Source organism: Jaculus jaculus, chromosome 13 (genome assembly GCF_020740685.1).
Source record: "Jaculus jaculus isolate mJacJac1 chromosome 13, mJacJac1.mat.Y.cur, whole genome shotgun sequence".
NCBI classification, from domain to species: Eukaryota; Metazoa; Chordata; class Mammalia; order Rodentia; family Dipodidae; genus Jaculus; species Jaculus jaculus.
In genome coordinates, this window is record NC_059114.1 from 9,443,104 (window position 1) to 9,459,870 (window position 16,767).

Genomic DNA, 16,767 nt, shown 5'->3' on the forward strand with positions numbered 1-16,767 from the left:
GGGGAGATGCTCTCCTCACTCTGCCCATTTTGAAACCACATACTTTTCACTAGAGAAAATCATTGCTATCGAGTTTAGACTTTCTTCAGTCAAGAGGCCATGGGCTGGAGCAGTCCTGGGGCTCACCTGTTCCGGTTGAACTGTATGGCAAAGTCTGTCATGACCTGAAGAGCCTTGTTGGTCAGCTGCAAGTCCATGGAGATGGAGCCTACCTGGCGGGTGAAGGTGCCTGAGATCTCCAGGCCTTTAGCTTTCATGGCGGGGAGCCAGACCTGCAGGGAAGAGGGTACGGGGGCTGTGTGCCTCTTCCCTGCCCAAACTCACAGCTCCCCTGCGATTCCGTCTCCTGAAAGACCCTTATGATTGACCTGCCTCCACCACAGGGCACAGCAGGTCTATGCTATGCTGATGATGAGGACCACCCAGGCCCACCACCTAGCATGACACTACATCAGAGCATCTGGGGACAAGGAGGCATCTGACATGCTCAAGGACTCCTATGGAGGTCAAATGAGGCCATGCTGAAGAAGTAGAGCTGAGGAAGGTGACAAGATGACAAACTTGTCAGCATCCTGCCAAGACAAGGGCAGAGCCAAATGGCCAATAGCATCCTGAAACTTGTTTTGAATCTGAGGCCTCCCTGGCCTGGCTGTTACAGCCTGTTCTACCTTCCAGGAGGCACAGCTGGCCTTCCACTGAGAAAAGTAGACTGACCAAGCAGAGTGCCTAAGAGGCAATCTTGTCTGGTGGGTCTTTTCCAGCATGCTGACTGCCTTGTAAACAGTCAGCCCAAGAATGCCTCCTCTGGGAAGCCTGCCTACTTGAGTCTATGTGTCCCTCCCTGCCTGGAACTCACTCCCAGTTGAAGTTTTAAAAACATATACACACACACATACTTATCTGTGGAAGAGGTATGTGTGTGTGGGAATGAATGGGTGTGCCAGGACCTCTAGCCACTGCAAACAAACTCCAGACAATGTGCCAACTTGTGCATCTGGCTTATGTTGGAAATAGAGAGTCGAACCTGGGTCCTTTGGCTTCACAGGAAAGTGCCTTAACCGCTAAGCTATCTCTCCAGCCACGTATGGTACGTATGTATGTATGTATGTATGTATGTATGTGTGTGTGTATGTGTGTGTGTATATATCTATATATCTATATCTATAACTATATCTATCTATCTATCTATCTATCTATCTATCTATCTATCTATCTATCTATAGAGGGAGAGGGAGAGGGAGAGGGAGAGGGAGAGGGAGAGGGAGAGGGAGAGGGAGAGGGAGAGGGAGAGGGAGAGGGAGAGGGAGAGGGAGAGGGAGAGGGAGAGGGAAGGAAGTGCTAGTTTTTATTTTTACAAGGTAGGGTCTCACTCTAGCTCAGGCTGACCCGGAACTCACTATGTAGTCTCAGGCTGGCCTCGAACTCATGGTGATCCTCCCACCTCTGCCTCCCGTGTGCTGGGATTAAAGGTGTGCGCCACCATGCCCGGCTCTCTCTCTCTATATCTTTTGAGACAGTGTCCAATGTATCTACTTCCCAAGTACTAGGATTACAGATAAGTGCCACCAAGCCTGACTTGATATTGGACTTTTAATGGATCTGGCTTGGCCTGGCTCCCTGGGGTAGATGATCTGTGCAAGAGTCCACTGAGCATGGTTTATATCACACCCTACTGTACTCCACGTTCTCTGGTCTTGTGACCTCCTCTCAAGAAGGACTACAGCTCGTGGCTGTAATCCCAGCCCTCTGGAGGCAGAAGCAAGAAGACTGCTGGGCGTTCATGCACACAGGTGTTCCTCGAGGGCACAGCAGTCACAAAGAGGGAAGCAGATGCTCTGGTGCCCCTGCCTGCAGTCAGGTCCAGATTCCGTCACTACCAGCTATGGGATCACAGGTAAAAGCAATCACGTGTCTCAACCGCAAAATGAGAACAACAACGAAAGGCTGTGGGAGGGCCCGTGGGCCGGTGCTATGCAAGGCTGCGGCGTGCCTGGCACCAAGCCTGCTGCAGAGCTGCCGTCATGGGCTTCGAGGGCCCAAGCCTGTGGGGGGGGATGGGCGTGGCTGAGGCTCGGGCTCCCACTGCTGCAGGAACAGCAGGCACACTGCAGAGGAAGCAAGGTCAGGTGCTGCTCACAGCTTAGCCTAGATCTCTGCCTCCCTAAAGCTACTTGTGGGAATGTCAGAAAATGGACTTGGCAAACACAGCTTCTGACCTGCATGTTAAGGGCAGCAGACCAGCTCTGTCCCCTCTGAAGCTCCCTTGACACTAGTGAAGTGACCAAACTGTGCTTTCCTTGGGGCCAGGCCCACAGGCTCTCATGCCCCCAATTTAGTTCCTGTCACCTGGTCTTCTGGGCCTGAGTCTCAGACCTCCTGCTGACTGTGGCTTACATCAGAACCATCCTGACACTACTCCAGTGGAGCGCTCGTGTCTGGCTGCTGCCTGTATCCCAAAGCTGCTCTCGTATCAATTGCTAGCCCTCCTGGCCAGTGTCCTCTGGGCTATGGACTGCTCTCAAATGCCGCAAAAAAGACTGTTTCATTACTTAGTTTAGAACTTTTAAAATATTTTACTGGAGGGGGGGGAGCAGATAGAGAGAATGGGCATACCAGGGCTCCAACCACTGCAAATAAACTCCAAATGCATGTGCCACTTTATACATCTAGTTATGTGGGTCCTGGGAAATTAAACCTGGTCCTCAACCTCCTCAGGCAAGTGCCTGAACTGCTGAGCTCTCTCTCCAGCCCCTAGTTTAGAACTTTCTAACAGCTAACACTATGCCTGTATCAAAAACTGTGTTCAGGGCTGAAGAGAGATGGCTTAGCGGTTAAGCACTTGCCTGTGAAGCATAAGAACCCCGGTTCAAGGCTCGACTCCCCAGGACCCATGTTGGCCAAATGCACAAGAGGGTGCATGTGTCTGGAGGCCCTGGTGTGCCCATTCTCTCTCTCTCTTTCTATTTGCCTCTTTCTCTCTCTTTCTCAAATAAATAATATGATAATAATAAAAAAAAACCACAAAAACTGTGCTCAGAGCCGGGCGTGGGGAGGCAGAGGTAGGAGGATCACTTGAGTTCGAGGTCACCCTGAGACTACATAGTGAATTCTATGGTGAGAACCTACCTTGAAAAACCAAAAACCAAAACCAAACTAAAGAAGAACAAAAACCAAAAACCCAAACCGTGCTCAGCTGGGCCCTGTCATCCTTGCTTGCTTTCTGCCTTGTTACTCTCCAGTCTAGCGGAACTTTAGGTGTGTGTGGTTGGGTGTGGTGGTGCTGGTACTGCCCCGAAAGTACACGGGATACTGGTGGGCCATCTCCAGGTAGCAAAATGGGGACCCATTATGTTTTAAGAGCTGGAGACAGCGATGACAATAACACACAACTATCCTGCATCCTTGGAGCATTTTCTATTTTATTGATTTACTTTTTTATTTTATTTTATTTGAGAGAGAGAAAGAACTGGGGCACCAGGGCCTCAGCCATGGAATCGAATTCCAGACTCTCGCACCCCCCAGTGGGCATGTGTGACTTTGTGCTTGCCTCACTTTTGTGCGTCTGGCTTATGTGAGATCTAGGGAATCAAATATGGGTCCTTAGGCTTTGCAGGCAAGCACCTTAATCACTAAGCCATCTCTCCAGCACTAGAGCATTTTCTTTTCTTTCTTTTTTTAAAAAATTTATTTATTTGAGAGCAACAGACACAGAGAGAAAGGCAGAGAGAGAGAGAGGGAGAGGGAAAGAGAGTGACAGAATGGGCGCGCCAGGGCCTCCAGCCACTGCAAACAAACTCCAGACATGTGTGCCTCCTTGTGCATCTGGCTAATGTGGGTCCTGGGGAATCGAGCCTCGAACCAGGGGCTTTAGGCTTCACAGGCAAGCGCTTAACCGCTAAGCCATCTCTCCAAGCCCCTAGAGCATTTTTTCTTTTCTTTCTTTCTTTTCACAGTTTCCCTAGAGCATTTTCTAAATGGTTTAGTTTACATATACAGAGACAAAACAAACACTTGGGAAGATGCCAGGACTAACTCAGGGGGAACTTGTTCTGGTTTTTGAGGTAGGGTCTTGCTCTAGCCTACAGTGACCTAGAATTCACTATGTCGTATCAGGGTAGCCTCAGACTCACAGCATCCTCCTGCCTCGGCTACTCAAGTGCTGGGATTAAAGGTGTATACCATTCAGCTGGAGAGATGGCTCAATGGTTAAGTACATGCCTGTGAAGCCTAAGGATTCTGGTTCGAGGCTCGATTCCCCAGGACCCACATAAGCCAGATGTACAAGGTGGTACATTCATCTGGAGTTCATCTGCAGTGGCTGGAGAGCCTGGTGGGCTCATTCTCTCTGTCACTCTCAAATAAATAAATACAAAAAAAAAAAAAAAAAAAAAAAAAAAGGTGTGTGCCACCATGCCTGACTTTTTTTGTTTGTTTTCGAGGTAGGGTCTCACTTTGGCCCAGGCTAACCTGGAAATCATCCTGTAGTCTCAGGGTGGCCTTGAACTCACCATGATCCACCTACCTCTGCCTCCCGAGTGATGGGATTAAAGGCATGTACAACCATGCCTAGCCTATTTATTTATTTATTTATTTATTTGACAGAGAAAGAGGGACAGAGGGAGAAGGAGGGAGGGAGAGAAGGGGAGAGAGGGAGAGAGAGAGAGAGAGAGAGAGAGAGAGAGGGAGAGGGAGAGAGGGAGGGAGGGAGGGAGAATGGGCATGCCAGGGCCTCCAGCCACTGCAAACAAACTCCAGACATGTGCACTCCCTTGTGCATCTAGCTAACGTGGGTCCTGGGATATTGAACCTGGGTCCTTTGGCTTTGCAGGCAAACACCTTAACCACTAAGCCATCCCTCCAGCCCCCTGACTTATTTTTTTATTTCTATGTGTAGATATGTTGTATTGTCCACCAGTCATCTTCAGGGATAGGAAGGAGGCACTGTAAAATGTCTTCTGCAGCACCGAGACTGGTGCCCTAACAAGGTTAGCACTCCCATCCCTCCAGGCCTTACCACAGGCGGTTCTCAGGCCCACGGCACTCCCCTGGTCTTTGCTCAGCAAATTCTGACTGTGGCACCTGGACAAGGCATCACTGTCATGGGGTAGGAGAACATGGGGTCCAGTTGCACAAAGCTGAGCAAGAATGAAGGACTAGGGCTGGAGAGATGGCTTAGTGGTTAAGGCACTTGCCTGGGAAGCCTAAGGACCCAGGTTTGACTCCCCAGTACTCATGTAAGTCAAGTGCACAGGGTGGCACATATGTCTGGAATTCATCTGCAGTGCCTGAAGGCCCTGGTTTGCCCATTCTGTCTATCTGCTGCTGCTGCTTCCTTTTTTTTTTTTTTCCCTTCTCTCTCTCTCTCTCAAATAAATGAATCTTTAAAAGGGGCTGAACAATACCCTTACCAGCTCATCCTCCATCTCCCACAGGCCTGAGCACAGTAAATCCTCCTCTGGGAAGCCTTCTCTGGTCCCCATTCCCAATTCAGCTTCTCTCCTCTACCTCCATAATCCAGCTTCCCTTCCCAGCACTGGTATAAGCCAATCCCCTCATATGGAGCACTGGGGTACCCCCACATGTCTACCTTCTCTCTGCCAGAATGAAGGGCAAAAAGTACTTACAGCTTTGGGAGCTACATAGGATCCTGATAGGGTGCCCACACCACTAGTCAGGTCAAAGAGGTCACTCAGGCCGCTGCTGATGGGTGCACCTAGTCTGGCTGGTGCTGGTGCTGCTGCTGGGGGTGCCCCAAAGTTGGTATCCCCGATCTGGGAAGGAATTAGGAAGAGATCAGGGACAGAACACTATGGACACATGAGAAATGAGTCACTAGGCTCTTGGGAATATAGTGGGGGTGGGGACAGGACAGTCCTCCACACAGCCTCTAATTTACAGAAACAAAACAAAGTGAGAAGGGTGGAGAGAGGCCTGGTCCCCCAGGGGCCAAGTCTTGAGAAGCATGGATAAAAAGCAGGTCCCAAGAGCCTGCTGGGAGGAAAGTGCTAGGCACACAGAGCTCTCCTCTGGGAGGAGGGTTTGGGGACTAGGGATCAGCAATCCCAAGGATGACAAGGCATCATTGTCATAGGGTGATAAGGACAGTGAAGAGTCCATAGAGTAGATACAGGGGCTAGTGCTTGGAAATCAAAGCAGAGGCTGCCAAGACACTGGACCACAAGCCAGGGTTCAGCAGGGACTAAGAATTGGATGACAAGAGGGTTAAACCATACCCCTTCAGGCTCATCCCCCATCTCCAAGCAGAAGCAGGCAGGGTGAAGAGAATAGGCAGCGACATGCAGAGAGAAGAGCCAGGAAAGATGGCAGGGAGACAACAGAAAGAGAAACGGAGATTAGACCACTGCGGCTCCAGGGAGATGAGTTTGTTCCAAAGGCCCACAGCCCTATCCCTCTGAAGGGCACCACCCTTAAGGCTTTATTCTAGCACCCTCATACCCTGGGCCACTAACTAGGTCCACTGACTAGCAGACTTCTGGCACCAAGAGAAGACCTCAGCTTCTGCCCCTGCCTGGTCCTACCAGCTGCCTGAGAAAGCCTGAGGAGGCCCTGAGCCAGGCTCACCTCTCCACTATCTAGGGGCAGAGGCAAGTTCTTTCCTTGACCTCCCACAAGGCCTCGTTCTTCCAAGCAAGGAACACTCCAACAGGAAGCTGCATAGTCATCTTTGAGGACAGACTAAGTGCTCAATGTAACACATCCTTGGCTGGCATCTGGCATAGAGAGGGTGCTTGAGGTCTTCCTTTGAGATCATTAGCAATGTTCCCTGGAGGGATCAGGACATACCAGGCTGTCAAGGCCACCTCCAAGAAGGTCTACAGCTCCCATCTGCACTGAGGATGCAGCCAGGGGTGGGCCGCTCACAGGAGGGCCAAGGTCCAGGTTGAGGAGGTCACCCAGCAGGTCACCCTGGGCAGGGATGACATCTGGTTGCTCGCCAGGGGCTGCTCCAGCAGGGGGTGCCTCGGGGCTCTCTGTGCTCTCATTCCTGTCAGACACAGACAGAGTCAGTGTGTGTCCCGGGGAAGTGAGAGACCAGAGTCTCTGGGTCTCCTGGCTATTGTGGGGGCTGTCTACATGACCCTCCCTCTCCCTGTTCCCATGGCTGATCCACCTTTTAGAGTCCATGGGGTGAGGGCAAGGACAGGACCTGCTGTGCTTATCCCCAAGGCCAAACCAATCATGTGGGAACAGCCAAGAGGTTGGAAGCAGGGCTTGGAACCCAACCGAAACGAGGGGAGTCTAACTGTACTGGCTGTGGGGTTCTGAACTGGTAAAGCTCTTCACACCCACTGTCCTCATCTGTTCAGTGGAAAGTTTCTCTTCACAAATAGGATCAAATGAGACACTCTATTGGATGTCTAGTATGATTACGCATTGGTCCAGGGGCTCTATCCAGACTCCGACTCAGGCCTATCAGGGATGCCATATGAGCCTGAGTGTGTGCACCACGGAGCTGAGGGAGCAGGGGAAGGCACAGCCCCAAGCTGTACTCACGAGGCAGTGCGGGGCGGCAGGCTCTTGTGCACCACACCCCGGCCGCCCTCCACAAAGGCGCTGGGTGGCTTATGGTACACAGAGGCCAGTGTGCCAATGTAGCAGATGAGCTCATCTAGCAGTGTGGGCTCAATGAGGTCTGTCTCCTCGGAGATGAGAGGCTTCTCAGCCAGCACCACCTCCTTGGCAGCCACAGGGTCCGTGGAGAGCAGGCGCCAGTAGATGTAGCCACGGTCCCGAAGGTCTGGATTGTCTGAGTCCTTAAGGAGGATTTGAGAAGTGTGTGGAGCTCCTCCCCAGATGAAGGGAGAGGACCCTCCCGCAGCCCTATTATCCAGCAATCCTGAGCATGACCATAAGCTTGTCCCAAAGCTGCTCCAATGGGCAAGTCCAACTGCCCACTTTCAGCTCTTAGTTTTCTATTTCAGGCAGGCCACACATACTCCTGTCTCTTGTTCAAGTTGTTCTCCCTACCTTCCTGCAACCCACCTGGGTCCCAGGGATCACCTCTCCTCCCCTGTTTATAGTCTATCTCAACCGCACCCCTTGACACTCCCCCTGTGGATGTGTCTTGTGACTGTGGGTCCCCCCCACCCCACAAAAAAAAAGGAATCTTGGTTATTCTAGGTCAATCTCCACAGATGCTACTTCAGGAACAAGACAGACTCCCAAGAACAGAGCTCCTCCTGCCGCAGCTGCGCAGGGTGTGGGAGGGGAGCTGGCACACCAACCTGAGTGGCCAAACTGAGGACCTGCTGCACCAGCTCCTGGGTCTCTGTTGGCTTCTTCAAAAAGAGTTTCACAATGGCTGTCAGCAGCTGCAGCTGGACCTGTGGAGGACCAGGGCAAGAAGAGCGGGGTAAGATTGCTCTGGAGTTAAGGGCACTTGCCTGCAAAGCCTGCTGGCCTGGGCTCAAGTCCCAGGACCTACATGAAGCCAGACGCGCAAAGTGGCACATGCTCCTGGAGATTGCAGCAGCAAAAGGCCCTAATACACGCAAACTCACTCTGTTTCTCTCACGCTTTGCTAATAAAGAAGCAACAACAACAAAAAGGGTAGGCTGGGCTGGAGAGATGGCTTACTGGTTAAAGGTGTTTACTTACGAAGTCTGATGGGCTAGATTTGATTCCCCAGGGTCCATGCAAAGCCAGATGCACAAAGGCTCATGCATTTGGAGTTTGTCTGTGGCAGTAGGAGGCCCTGGCATGCCCATTCTCTCTCTCTCTCTGCCTGTCTCTCATATAAATAAGTAACTTTTTCTTTAAAGGGTGGGCTGCACGAAGGCAATGGGACATCAAAGCAGGGCTTGGTGAAGGCAAACAGGAACAGTTTTTTCTTCAGGTGTGGGCTGGACGGAGAGCACAGGGCAAGGCAGCAGGGGCATGGGTGCTGCCAAGGAGCCCAGGCCTGGAGCAGAACACGGTATTATTTGGCAGGTGAGACTTCCATCTAGCCTGGACCCTACATACCTGTAAGAGCTTCAGACACACAGTGCTGTGAGATGCTCACAGCTCCAAAAGATACTATATGTGTCTGACATGGTTGTCAACAGGTAGTAATGGTGAAACGGAGGTCCAGGGGATGGGTGTGCATGACTATCAGATGGTGAGAAGCATTCCCACACCGTCCATCTGCCCACCTTCCACCCACACGTCCTCACCCTGGCTGGCACTCCTCACTCTGCTCCTCATGCTAACTGCTAGCCCCGTAAGTGTCCTCTGCTTCATCACTGCCACCAGCCGCCAGGGGGTCCTGGGGCCCAGTACAGTGTTGGTCTTCTCACTGTGTTCCTATGCTACCTGGGGAACAGTAGACACTTAAATTCATGCTGGCTGAAACAACATGCATTCAAAAGCAATTCACAGCTGGGCGAGGTGGCACACATATTTAACCCCAGCACTTGGGAGACTTAGGCAGGAGGATGGCTCTGAGTTCAAGGCATACTTGGGCTACAGTTAGTTCCAGGTCTGGCTCTGAGGGTAAAGTGCTTGCCACACAAGAATGAAGACCTGACTTTAGATCTGTAGTACCCAAGTAAATGACGTCTGTAACCTCAGTGCTTGGAAGGCAGAAAAAGAAAACCCCTGGGTCTCCCTGTCTAACCCAATCAGTGAGCTCTAGATTCATGCTGCACCCACATATAGGAACATGCACATGCGCACCAAAGAACTTCACTGCACATGGTCCTTCCTTAGTGATAATCCAATTTTTTAATTTAAAATTTATTTATTTATTTGAGAGAAAAAAAAGAGGCAGATAGGAAGAGTCTTGTTTATTTATTTGAGATACACAGAGGAGAGAGAGAATGGGCACCTCAAGCCACTGCAAATGAACTCCAGACACATGCACCATCATGTGCATCTGGCTTACGTGGCTCTGGGGAGTTGAAACTTGGTCCTTAGGCTTCTCAGGCAAATGCCTTAACTGCGAAGCCATCTCTCTAGCTTCCCCCTTGTTTTACTTTTGAGATAGGGTCTTGCTACATTGCCCAGTCTGGTCTGGAACTCAGTGATCTTCCTGCCCTAGCCTCCCAAGTGCTGGGGTTACAAGTGTGTGCTACCACGTTCAGCTTATACAGATTTGTTGTTTGTTTTCAAGGTAGGGTCTCATTTTACCCTAAGCTGACTTGGAACTCACTCTGTAGTCCTAGGTTGGCCTCGAACTCATGGTGATCTTCCTACCTCTGCCTCCAGAGTGCTAGAACTCACTCTGAAGTCCCAAACTGGCTTTGAAGTCACACACAATGATCCTTTTATCTTTGTCTCCAGAGTGCTGGGATTAAAGGTGTGCACCACCATGTCCAGCTTATACAAATACTTTTTTTTTTCCTCAAGGTAGGGTCTCACTCTAGCTCAGGCTGACCTGGAATTCACTATATGGTATCAGGGTGGCCTCTGCCTGAGTGCTGAGATTAAAGACGTGCACTACCACACCCAGTTTACAAAGATACTCTTAAAAGAGCTTTGGACTATCTTATCGACCTGTGAGGTAAGGGGTACAGGCCACTGAAATATTACCTCCCCACCCATCATGCACCAAGCACTGCACAGCACTTTACATTTAGCATCCAAGACTCTTTGCCATAACCCTGTGACAACGACAAGGGAAATTCTTGGTAAGTTTAAGAAATATGCGCCAGGCCAAACAGGGTGACTGGGTTCAGAACTACAAGCAGACTCCTGGCTCAGCTTCTCCTTGTCTGGCTTCCCTAACCCTGGCCTCATATTTAATCCTGAGGAAGAACAGACTACAAAAGACTTACTCAAGGCCGGGCGTGGTGGCACACGATTTTAATCCCAGCACTGGGGAGGCAGGGGTAGGGGAGGATCACCGTGAGTTCGAGGCCACCCAGAGACTCCATAGTGAATTATAGGTCAGCTGAGGCTAGAGCAAGACCCTACCTTGAAAAGCAAAAACAAACAAAAAACAGATTTACCCAAGTATTTGAGCAGCTACACCCTTCAGGAAGTCCTCTGCAGTAGCCCCAGATGCCCCAGGCCTGACTGAGACACCGATGAGAGGCTGGTGACAGAGTGAAACAGCGCGGAGGAGGGTGACAGTGGGAGGGTGACTGACAGTGGGAATCACTGCTCCGACCTGCCATGGACATCTGCTGTTTTTGCTTGCTTAGCACCCACTCTGCTGGCTTTTCTTCAGAGAACTCCCTCCTCCTCTTTTCAGTCCACAGAGACTGAGATGAGAAACTGAGGGCTCTGGCTCCAGAAAATCCAAGTAGGTTCTGAGACTTTTACTGGATTTCTGAGGCAAAAAGTCTCTTTTGGGCTAGGGAGACAACTCAGAGGCTAGGGGCATTTGCTTGCAAGCCTGCTGACCTAAGTTTTTTTTTGATGTTTGTTTTTGGTTTTTCGAGGTAGGGTCTCACTCTAGCCCAGGCTGACCTGGAATTCACTCTGTATTCTCAGGGTGGCCTCAAACTCATGGCGATCCACCTACCTCTGCCTCCCAAGTGCTGGGATTAAAGGCGTGCGCAACACACCTGACTGTTTTGTTTTTTTGTGGTAGGGTCTTGCTTCGGCCCTGCTGACCTGAAATTCACTATGTAGTCTCAGAATGGCCTTGAACTCATGGTAATCCTATCTCTGCTTCCTAAGTGCTGGGATTAAAGAAGTGTGCCACGATGCCTAGCTAAAGATTTTTTCTTTTTCTTTTTGCAAGGTAGTCTCTCTGTAGCCTAGGCTGATCTGAATTCACTATGTAGTCTCAGCGTGGCCTCAAACTCAGGGTGATCCTCCTACCTCTGCCTCTCCCTACCTTTGCCTCTCATGTGCCGAAACTAAAGGTATGTGCCACCATGCCTGGTTTCTGACCAGAGTTTGATTTCCCAGCACCCACATAAAGTCTGACACAAAGTGATACACACATCTGTAATCCCAATGCACCTGCAGCAATGAAAGAGGAATATGGAAGCCTGGAGATCAGCTAGACCTGCAATGGCAAAACTAGAGAGAGACCCTAATATGTGCTTTGTGGCACACGTCTTTAATCCCAGCATTAAGGAGGCAGAGGTAGGGGGATCATTGTGAGTTCGAGGCTACCCTGACATTACACAATGAATTCCAGGGAAGCCTGGGCTACAGCAAAATCCTGCCTCAAAAACCAAAAGAAAGAGAGACACTGTCTAAAAAATGGAAAGGAATCCAGGCCTAGTGGCACACGCCTTTAAGGAGGAGGACTGCCATGAGTTCAAGGCCAGCCTAAGACAACATAGTGAATTCCAGGTCTACCTGGGCTAAAGCGAGACCCTACAAAAAAAAAAAAAAAAAAAAAAAAAAAAAAGACTGGAGAGATGGCTTAGTGGTTAAGACGCTTGCCTGCAAAGCCAAAGGACCCAGGTTCAATTCCCTAGGACTCATGTAAGCCAGATGCACAAGGTGGCACATGCCATGCATCTGGAGTTTGTTTGCAGTAGCTAGAGGCCCTGGCGTGCCCCCCCCCCATCTCCTCTCTCTCTTTGCTTGCAAAAAAAAAAAAAAAAAAAGGACAAGTATCCTAAAGTTTTCCCTCTGACCTCCACAGCAGCATGGGCTCACTTATAACTAACATATACACGTGTATACCACATATACACAAAATTAAAAAAAAAAACAAAACAGTTCTCTTTCCACATATATTGTCAAACTATAAGGACACAGAAGGAACTGTTGCCCCCTTGTATTTCCTGCTTGTGAGAGCCTGCCCAAAGCAAAGGCCACCACAGGCTGACAAAGAGAGAGAGAGAGAGGGAGGGAGAGAGAGAACGAGCGCCCCAATGCTGCCACCCAAGTAAGAGGGTGGGAAAGGAGTGCACGGTCTATACATGCAGTTTTTGAGCCAAGTCAATAAACTACCTATTCAAAGATAATATAAAATCAAAACAAAACCAGAATCTTCTGCCCACTTTCTACAGACACACCATCATCTCCTATGCCCCTCGAGGCACTGCAGTGGGGGAGGGAAACAGCATCACAGCAGTGTACGAGAAGAGGGCTCAGGGGCGGGATAGGCCACAGTGGGCCAAGCTGTTGGTCATCACTCAAGCCTAGCCTGGCTCTGCCCACTAGCAGGCTCACCTGTGTGCTCTCGTCATGGAAGCCCTCAAGGAAGCTTTCCAGCAGCTCATCTGCATTGTCAATCCGCTCAGCATACTCGCCCACAATCCAGATCATAGCTGCCCGGGCCTCAGGCTCATCCAGGGAGTCCAAGTTCTCGCACAGTGTGGCAATCACACTCTCATACCTGGGGAAGCACAGTGGACAGACAGCACGTGAGCACTGAGGAAGTTTGGTCAGTGTGTGTGTGGCGGGGGGGGGGGGGCTTGGGAGGGAGACAGGTTAAGTTAGCTAGTGATGGCAGGTGTTTTTTCTGCTTGACTCTTATTCTGGCCTGGAGAGGAGAAGGGGTCCAGTTTGGGTGAAAGAAGAAAAACAAAACAAAAGGATTCTTCTGAGAAAGCTGCCTGTGCAAGGGAGGAGAAAGAGGGCAGAGGCCAGGTGCCTGCACCTACTTGTTGGGGTACTTCCGGAAGATGTCCTTGATGACCACAATGGCTTCCTGTACGACGTAGTTGACCTTGGTCTGGATGAGATCGAGCAGCGTGCTCACGCAGCGCTCTGCAGATTGCTGCGAGCAGAGGAGAAAGTGTGGGCAAGGTCCTAGCACTCATTTCAACAGTGCTGGTGATCCCTCCCAGCCAAGCCCCTAAGTCACTTCTTGCCTACCTCCCTTGTCCCAGCACAAGAACACAACACTCTCCCCTAATGATGGGGGTAGAGAACAAAGACAATGGGATAGCCCGGATAGCAGGAACATGGAGAGAGAATGAGACTGCAAAGAAACCAGAGGTAGCGCATTTGGCACTGTGAGGTCCTTGGAGCTCCTCCAGGTAGAGTCTGAGGGCAGAAGGACTCCCACTCAGCCTGACCTAGCTTCTCTTGTGCTTGTTTCATAAAGTGAGCTACTATGACACAATGCATCTGGGCTTGCCCTTTTGCTTTTCTCTCTCTCTTTTTTTTTTTTTTTTTTTTCAAGGTAGGGTCCAGGCTGACCTGGAATTCACTATGTAGTCTCAGGGTGGCCTCAAACTCATGGCAATTGGATCCTCCTACCTCAGCCTCCAGAGTGCTGGGATTAAAGGCACGTGCCACCATACCTGGCTTTTAGCTTTCATTCCTACATACTATATAAATGGCCCAGTCAGTGTGGAGATGTCTCAGGATGGTAGCAACAAGAGCAAAATGCCTAATAACACCTAAAGGGTCTAGGCTGGGATAACCAGCTGTCCCAGGTCCCTTAAGCCGCTAGTGGACCACTTAAGGAGGGGCCGGGTCTGTGGTCAAGCAGCACCTCCCTTGGCAAAGAGGTGAAGAGGATAAAAGGCCACAACCCAGAGCCTTGAGGGCCTGGAGAAAGGAGTGCACAGGACGACACTTACTAAAGCATCCCACAGACAGAGCCCCCACCTTGTAGCTCTGAGACGTGAAAGTAAAGTGAGCCCCCATGAGATGGTGGCTGCTCCTCTGATGTAGCTAACGCTGTAGAACCATCATCATGATGGGTGAGTTTCACTTGCAGCAACTCAAAGAACTGAAGACTATAGAGCGGGGAGTCAGCCACATCTGCACAGCAGGGGTTCTGGTGACGACCCTCAGTCCTCCTAGAAGCAGCTGGGAGGTTCTGCTACTATCGGATTAGTTTCCTTGCTTCACAGCACCCTGCCTTCCCGGGCTGAGGATGAAGTCCTAGGGCCTCCTCACCTCCACCTTGATGGCGCAGCGGCCAATGGCGCGCACAGCCTTCCGTACAAAATCTACATCCACCTCTGTAGCATACTCCCTGAGTTCTGCCAACACCTGTGGACCAAACAGAGATGAAACAGGTCAAGAGGATCTGATGGGACAATCTCTTAGACCATCCCTAGGTAGTAATAATGCAGAAACTCTAGAAGGGTGGGATCTGTCTCCCGCTCCCAGTGGAAGACCCAGTAAAGGGGGAAAATCAATCAGGTACCTCCAAAGGAAGGTAGTTATTTAGCTGGCAAAGCTAAATAACTCTTGCTTTATGTTGATCATTGATCTAGCTAATACATACGATTGTGTGAGTTTGTTGTTTTATGTTTATTTATTTATTTGAAAGTGACAGAGAAAGAGACAGGGAGAGAGAGAGAGACAGAGAGAGGGAGGGAGGGAAGGAGGGAATGGGCACGCCAGGGCCTCCAGCCACTGCAAACGAACTCCAGACACATGTACCTCCTTGTGTATCTGGCTAATGTGGGTCCTGGGGAATTGAGCCTCGAACCAGAGTCCTTAGGCTTCACAGGCAAGTGCTTAACTGCTAAGCCATCTCTCCAGCACCTCCTCCCCCTTTTTGTTGAAGTAGGGTCTTACTTGGGGTCAGGCTGACCTGGAATTCACTATGTAGTTTCATAGTCTCAGGGGTGGCCTTGAACTCACAGCGATCTTCCTACCTCTGCCTCCCAAGTGCTGGTATTAGGGATTGGATCTGAGCCTTTACACATGCTAAGTAGGTGCTCTTGACCAACATGATACATTCCCAGGGGCTGGAGAAATGGCTTAGCAGTAAGGCGTTTGCCTGCGAAGCCAAAGGGCCCAGGTTTGATTCTCCAGGACCCATGTAAGCCAGATGCACAAGGTGGCACATGTGTCTGGAGTTCGTTTGCAGTGACTACAGGCCCTGGAGTGCCCATTCTCTCTGTATCTATCTCTCTCTCTCTATTTTTCTTGCTCTTAGCTGAATCTTGGGCAATTGTTCTCTTGTGACTACTTTACAGTTTCTAAAAGCAGTTATTATCCAAAGCTGGAAGAACTTACGTCTTCTCAGATGAGCATGTGAATGAGTGGAGGGAGGTCAACAAAAAATAAAATTAAAAAAGATGAGGTATGATAGGGGAGCAGCTGGATAAGGAAATCAAAAAAGGAACAGTCATTTAAAGTTTATTCCAGCTCTAATGCACGTTATTCTGACTTTAAGGTAGCATCACATGGCCTACTTCTGAGTCCATTCCCGAGATATTCTGTCATACTTATCCCTGTCTGTTTTATAGATCTGTGCAATCTCTGGCACTAGGAGGTCATCTGGGTTTGGATCACATAGCAGTGAACAAATGGATAAAAGAACTTTAGAAATAGTTAAAGCAGGAGACCACTGTGATCTTAGAATATCATCAAGACAAATGCTGTTAATTACTGTTAGTATTTGGATGATAAATTCTTGTTGTCAATGCAACCTTAGGTGGTTTGAAGGGGTAGTCTGTAGGAATACGAATTGTCAGAAAGAACACACCGCCTTGATATGGACTGTCATTAGGTCCCATAATTGTGGCTTGCCAATAAAACGTATCATCCCCCACTGGAACTGCAGAACATTGTGCTGGAGGGTCACGGTCCAAATCCTTATTAATCCATTTCAGCGCCATAGTCTGTGCTTCTCGCCTGGGTCCTCACTGTCTTGACGCGTACTCAAAGGTCCGGCCAAAACTCTTGATCATCCAAGTGACAAGGAAGGATTGTCTTTTCGTCTCACAGCAGCTCTGCCAGACACAGGCGCTTGGTGTTGAGGAGGTGGATCTCACGAGAACCTCGAGGCAGGCTAACCAGAGCCATTGGTCTGCAATGACTTTAAGGGTAGTTTTGTGCTCTCTTCCTGGCTAGGGGCCCTACTTATTTATTTTTGAGGTAAGGTCTCACTCTAGCCCACACTGACCTGGAATTTACTATGTAGTCTCATAGTGGCCT

The 16,767-nt window shown here is 50.0% G+C and overlaps 1 protein-coding gene and 1 pseudogene across 5 annotated transcripts in view; both read right to left on the reverse strand.

Moving 5' to 3' along the window:
• Ap1b1 (adaptor related protein complex 1 subunit beta 1) overlaps positions 1-16,767 on the reverse strand; it is a 70,526-nt gene that overhangs the window by 7,488 nt on the left and 46,271 nt on the right. For 3 of the 5 annotated variants that reach the window (XM_004664040.2, XM_004664042.2, XM_045131976.1), the window contains exons 9-17: positions 14,770-14,865; positions 13,521-13,636; positions 13,087-13,252; positions 8,247-8,345; positions 7,516-7,775; positions 6,805-7,006; positions 6,234-6,254; positions 5,625-5,771; positions 127-272 (exon numbers count right to left, since the gene is read on the reverse strand). In XM_004664040.2, the coding sequence (XP_004664097.1) occupies positions 127-272; positions 5,625-5,771; positions 6,234-6,254; positions 6,805-7,006; positions 7,516-7,775; positions 8,247-8,345; positions 13,087-13,252; positions 13,521-13,636; positions 14,770-14,865 (1,253 nt within the window). The remainder of the gene's footprint in view (positions 1-126; positions 273-5,624; positions 5,772-6,233; positions 6,255-6,804; positions 7,007-7,515; positions 7,776-8,246; positions 8,346-13,086; positions 13,253-13,520; positions 13,637-14,769; positions 14,866-16,767) is intronic. The other 2 variants (XM_004664041.2, XM_004664044.2) reach the window with 1 other exon arrangement.
• Positions 16,010-16,466, reverse strand: LOC101612591 (annotated as a pseudogene).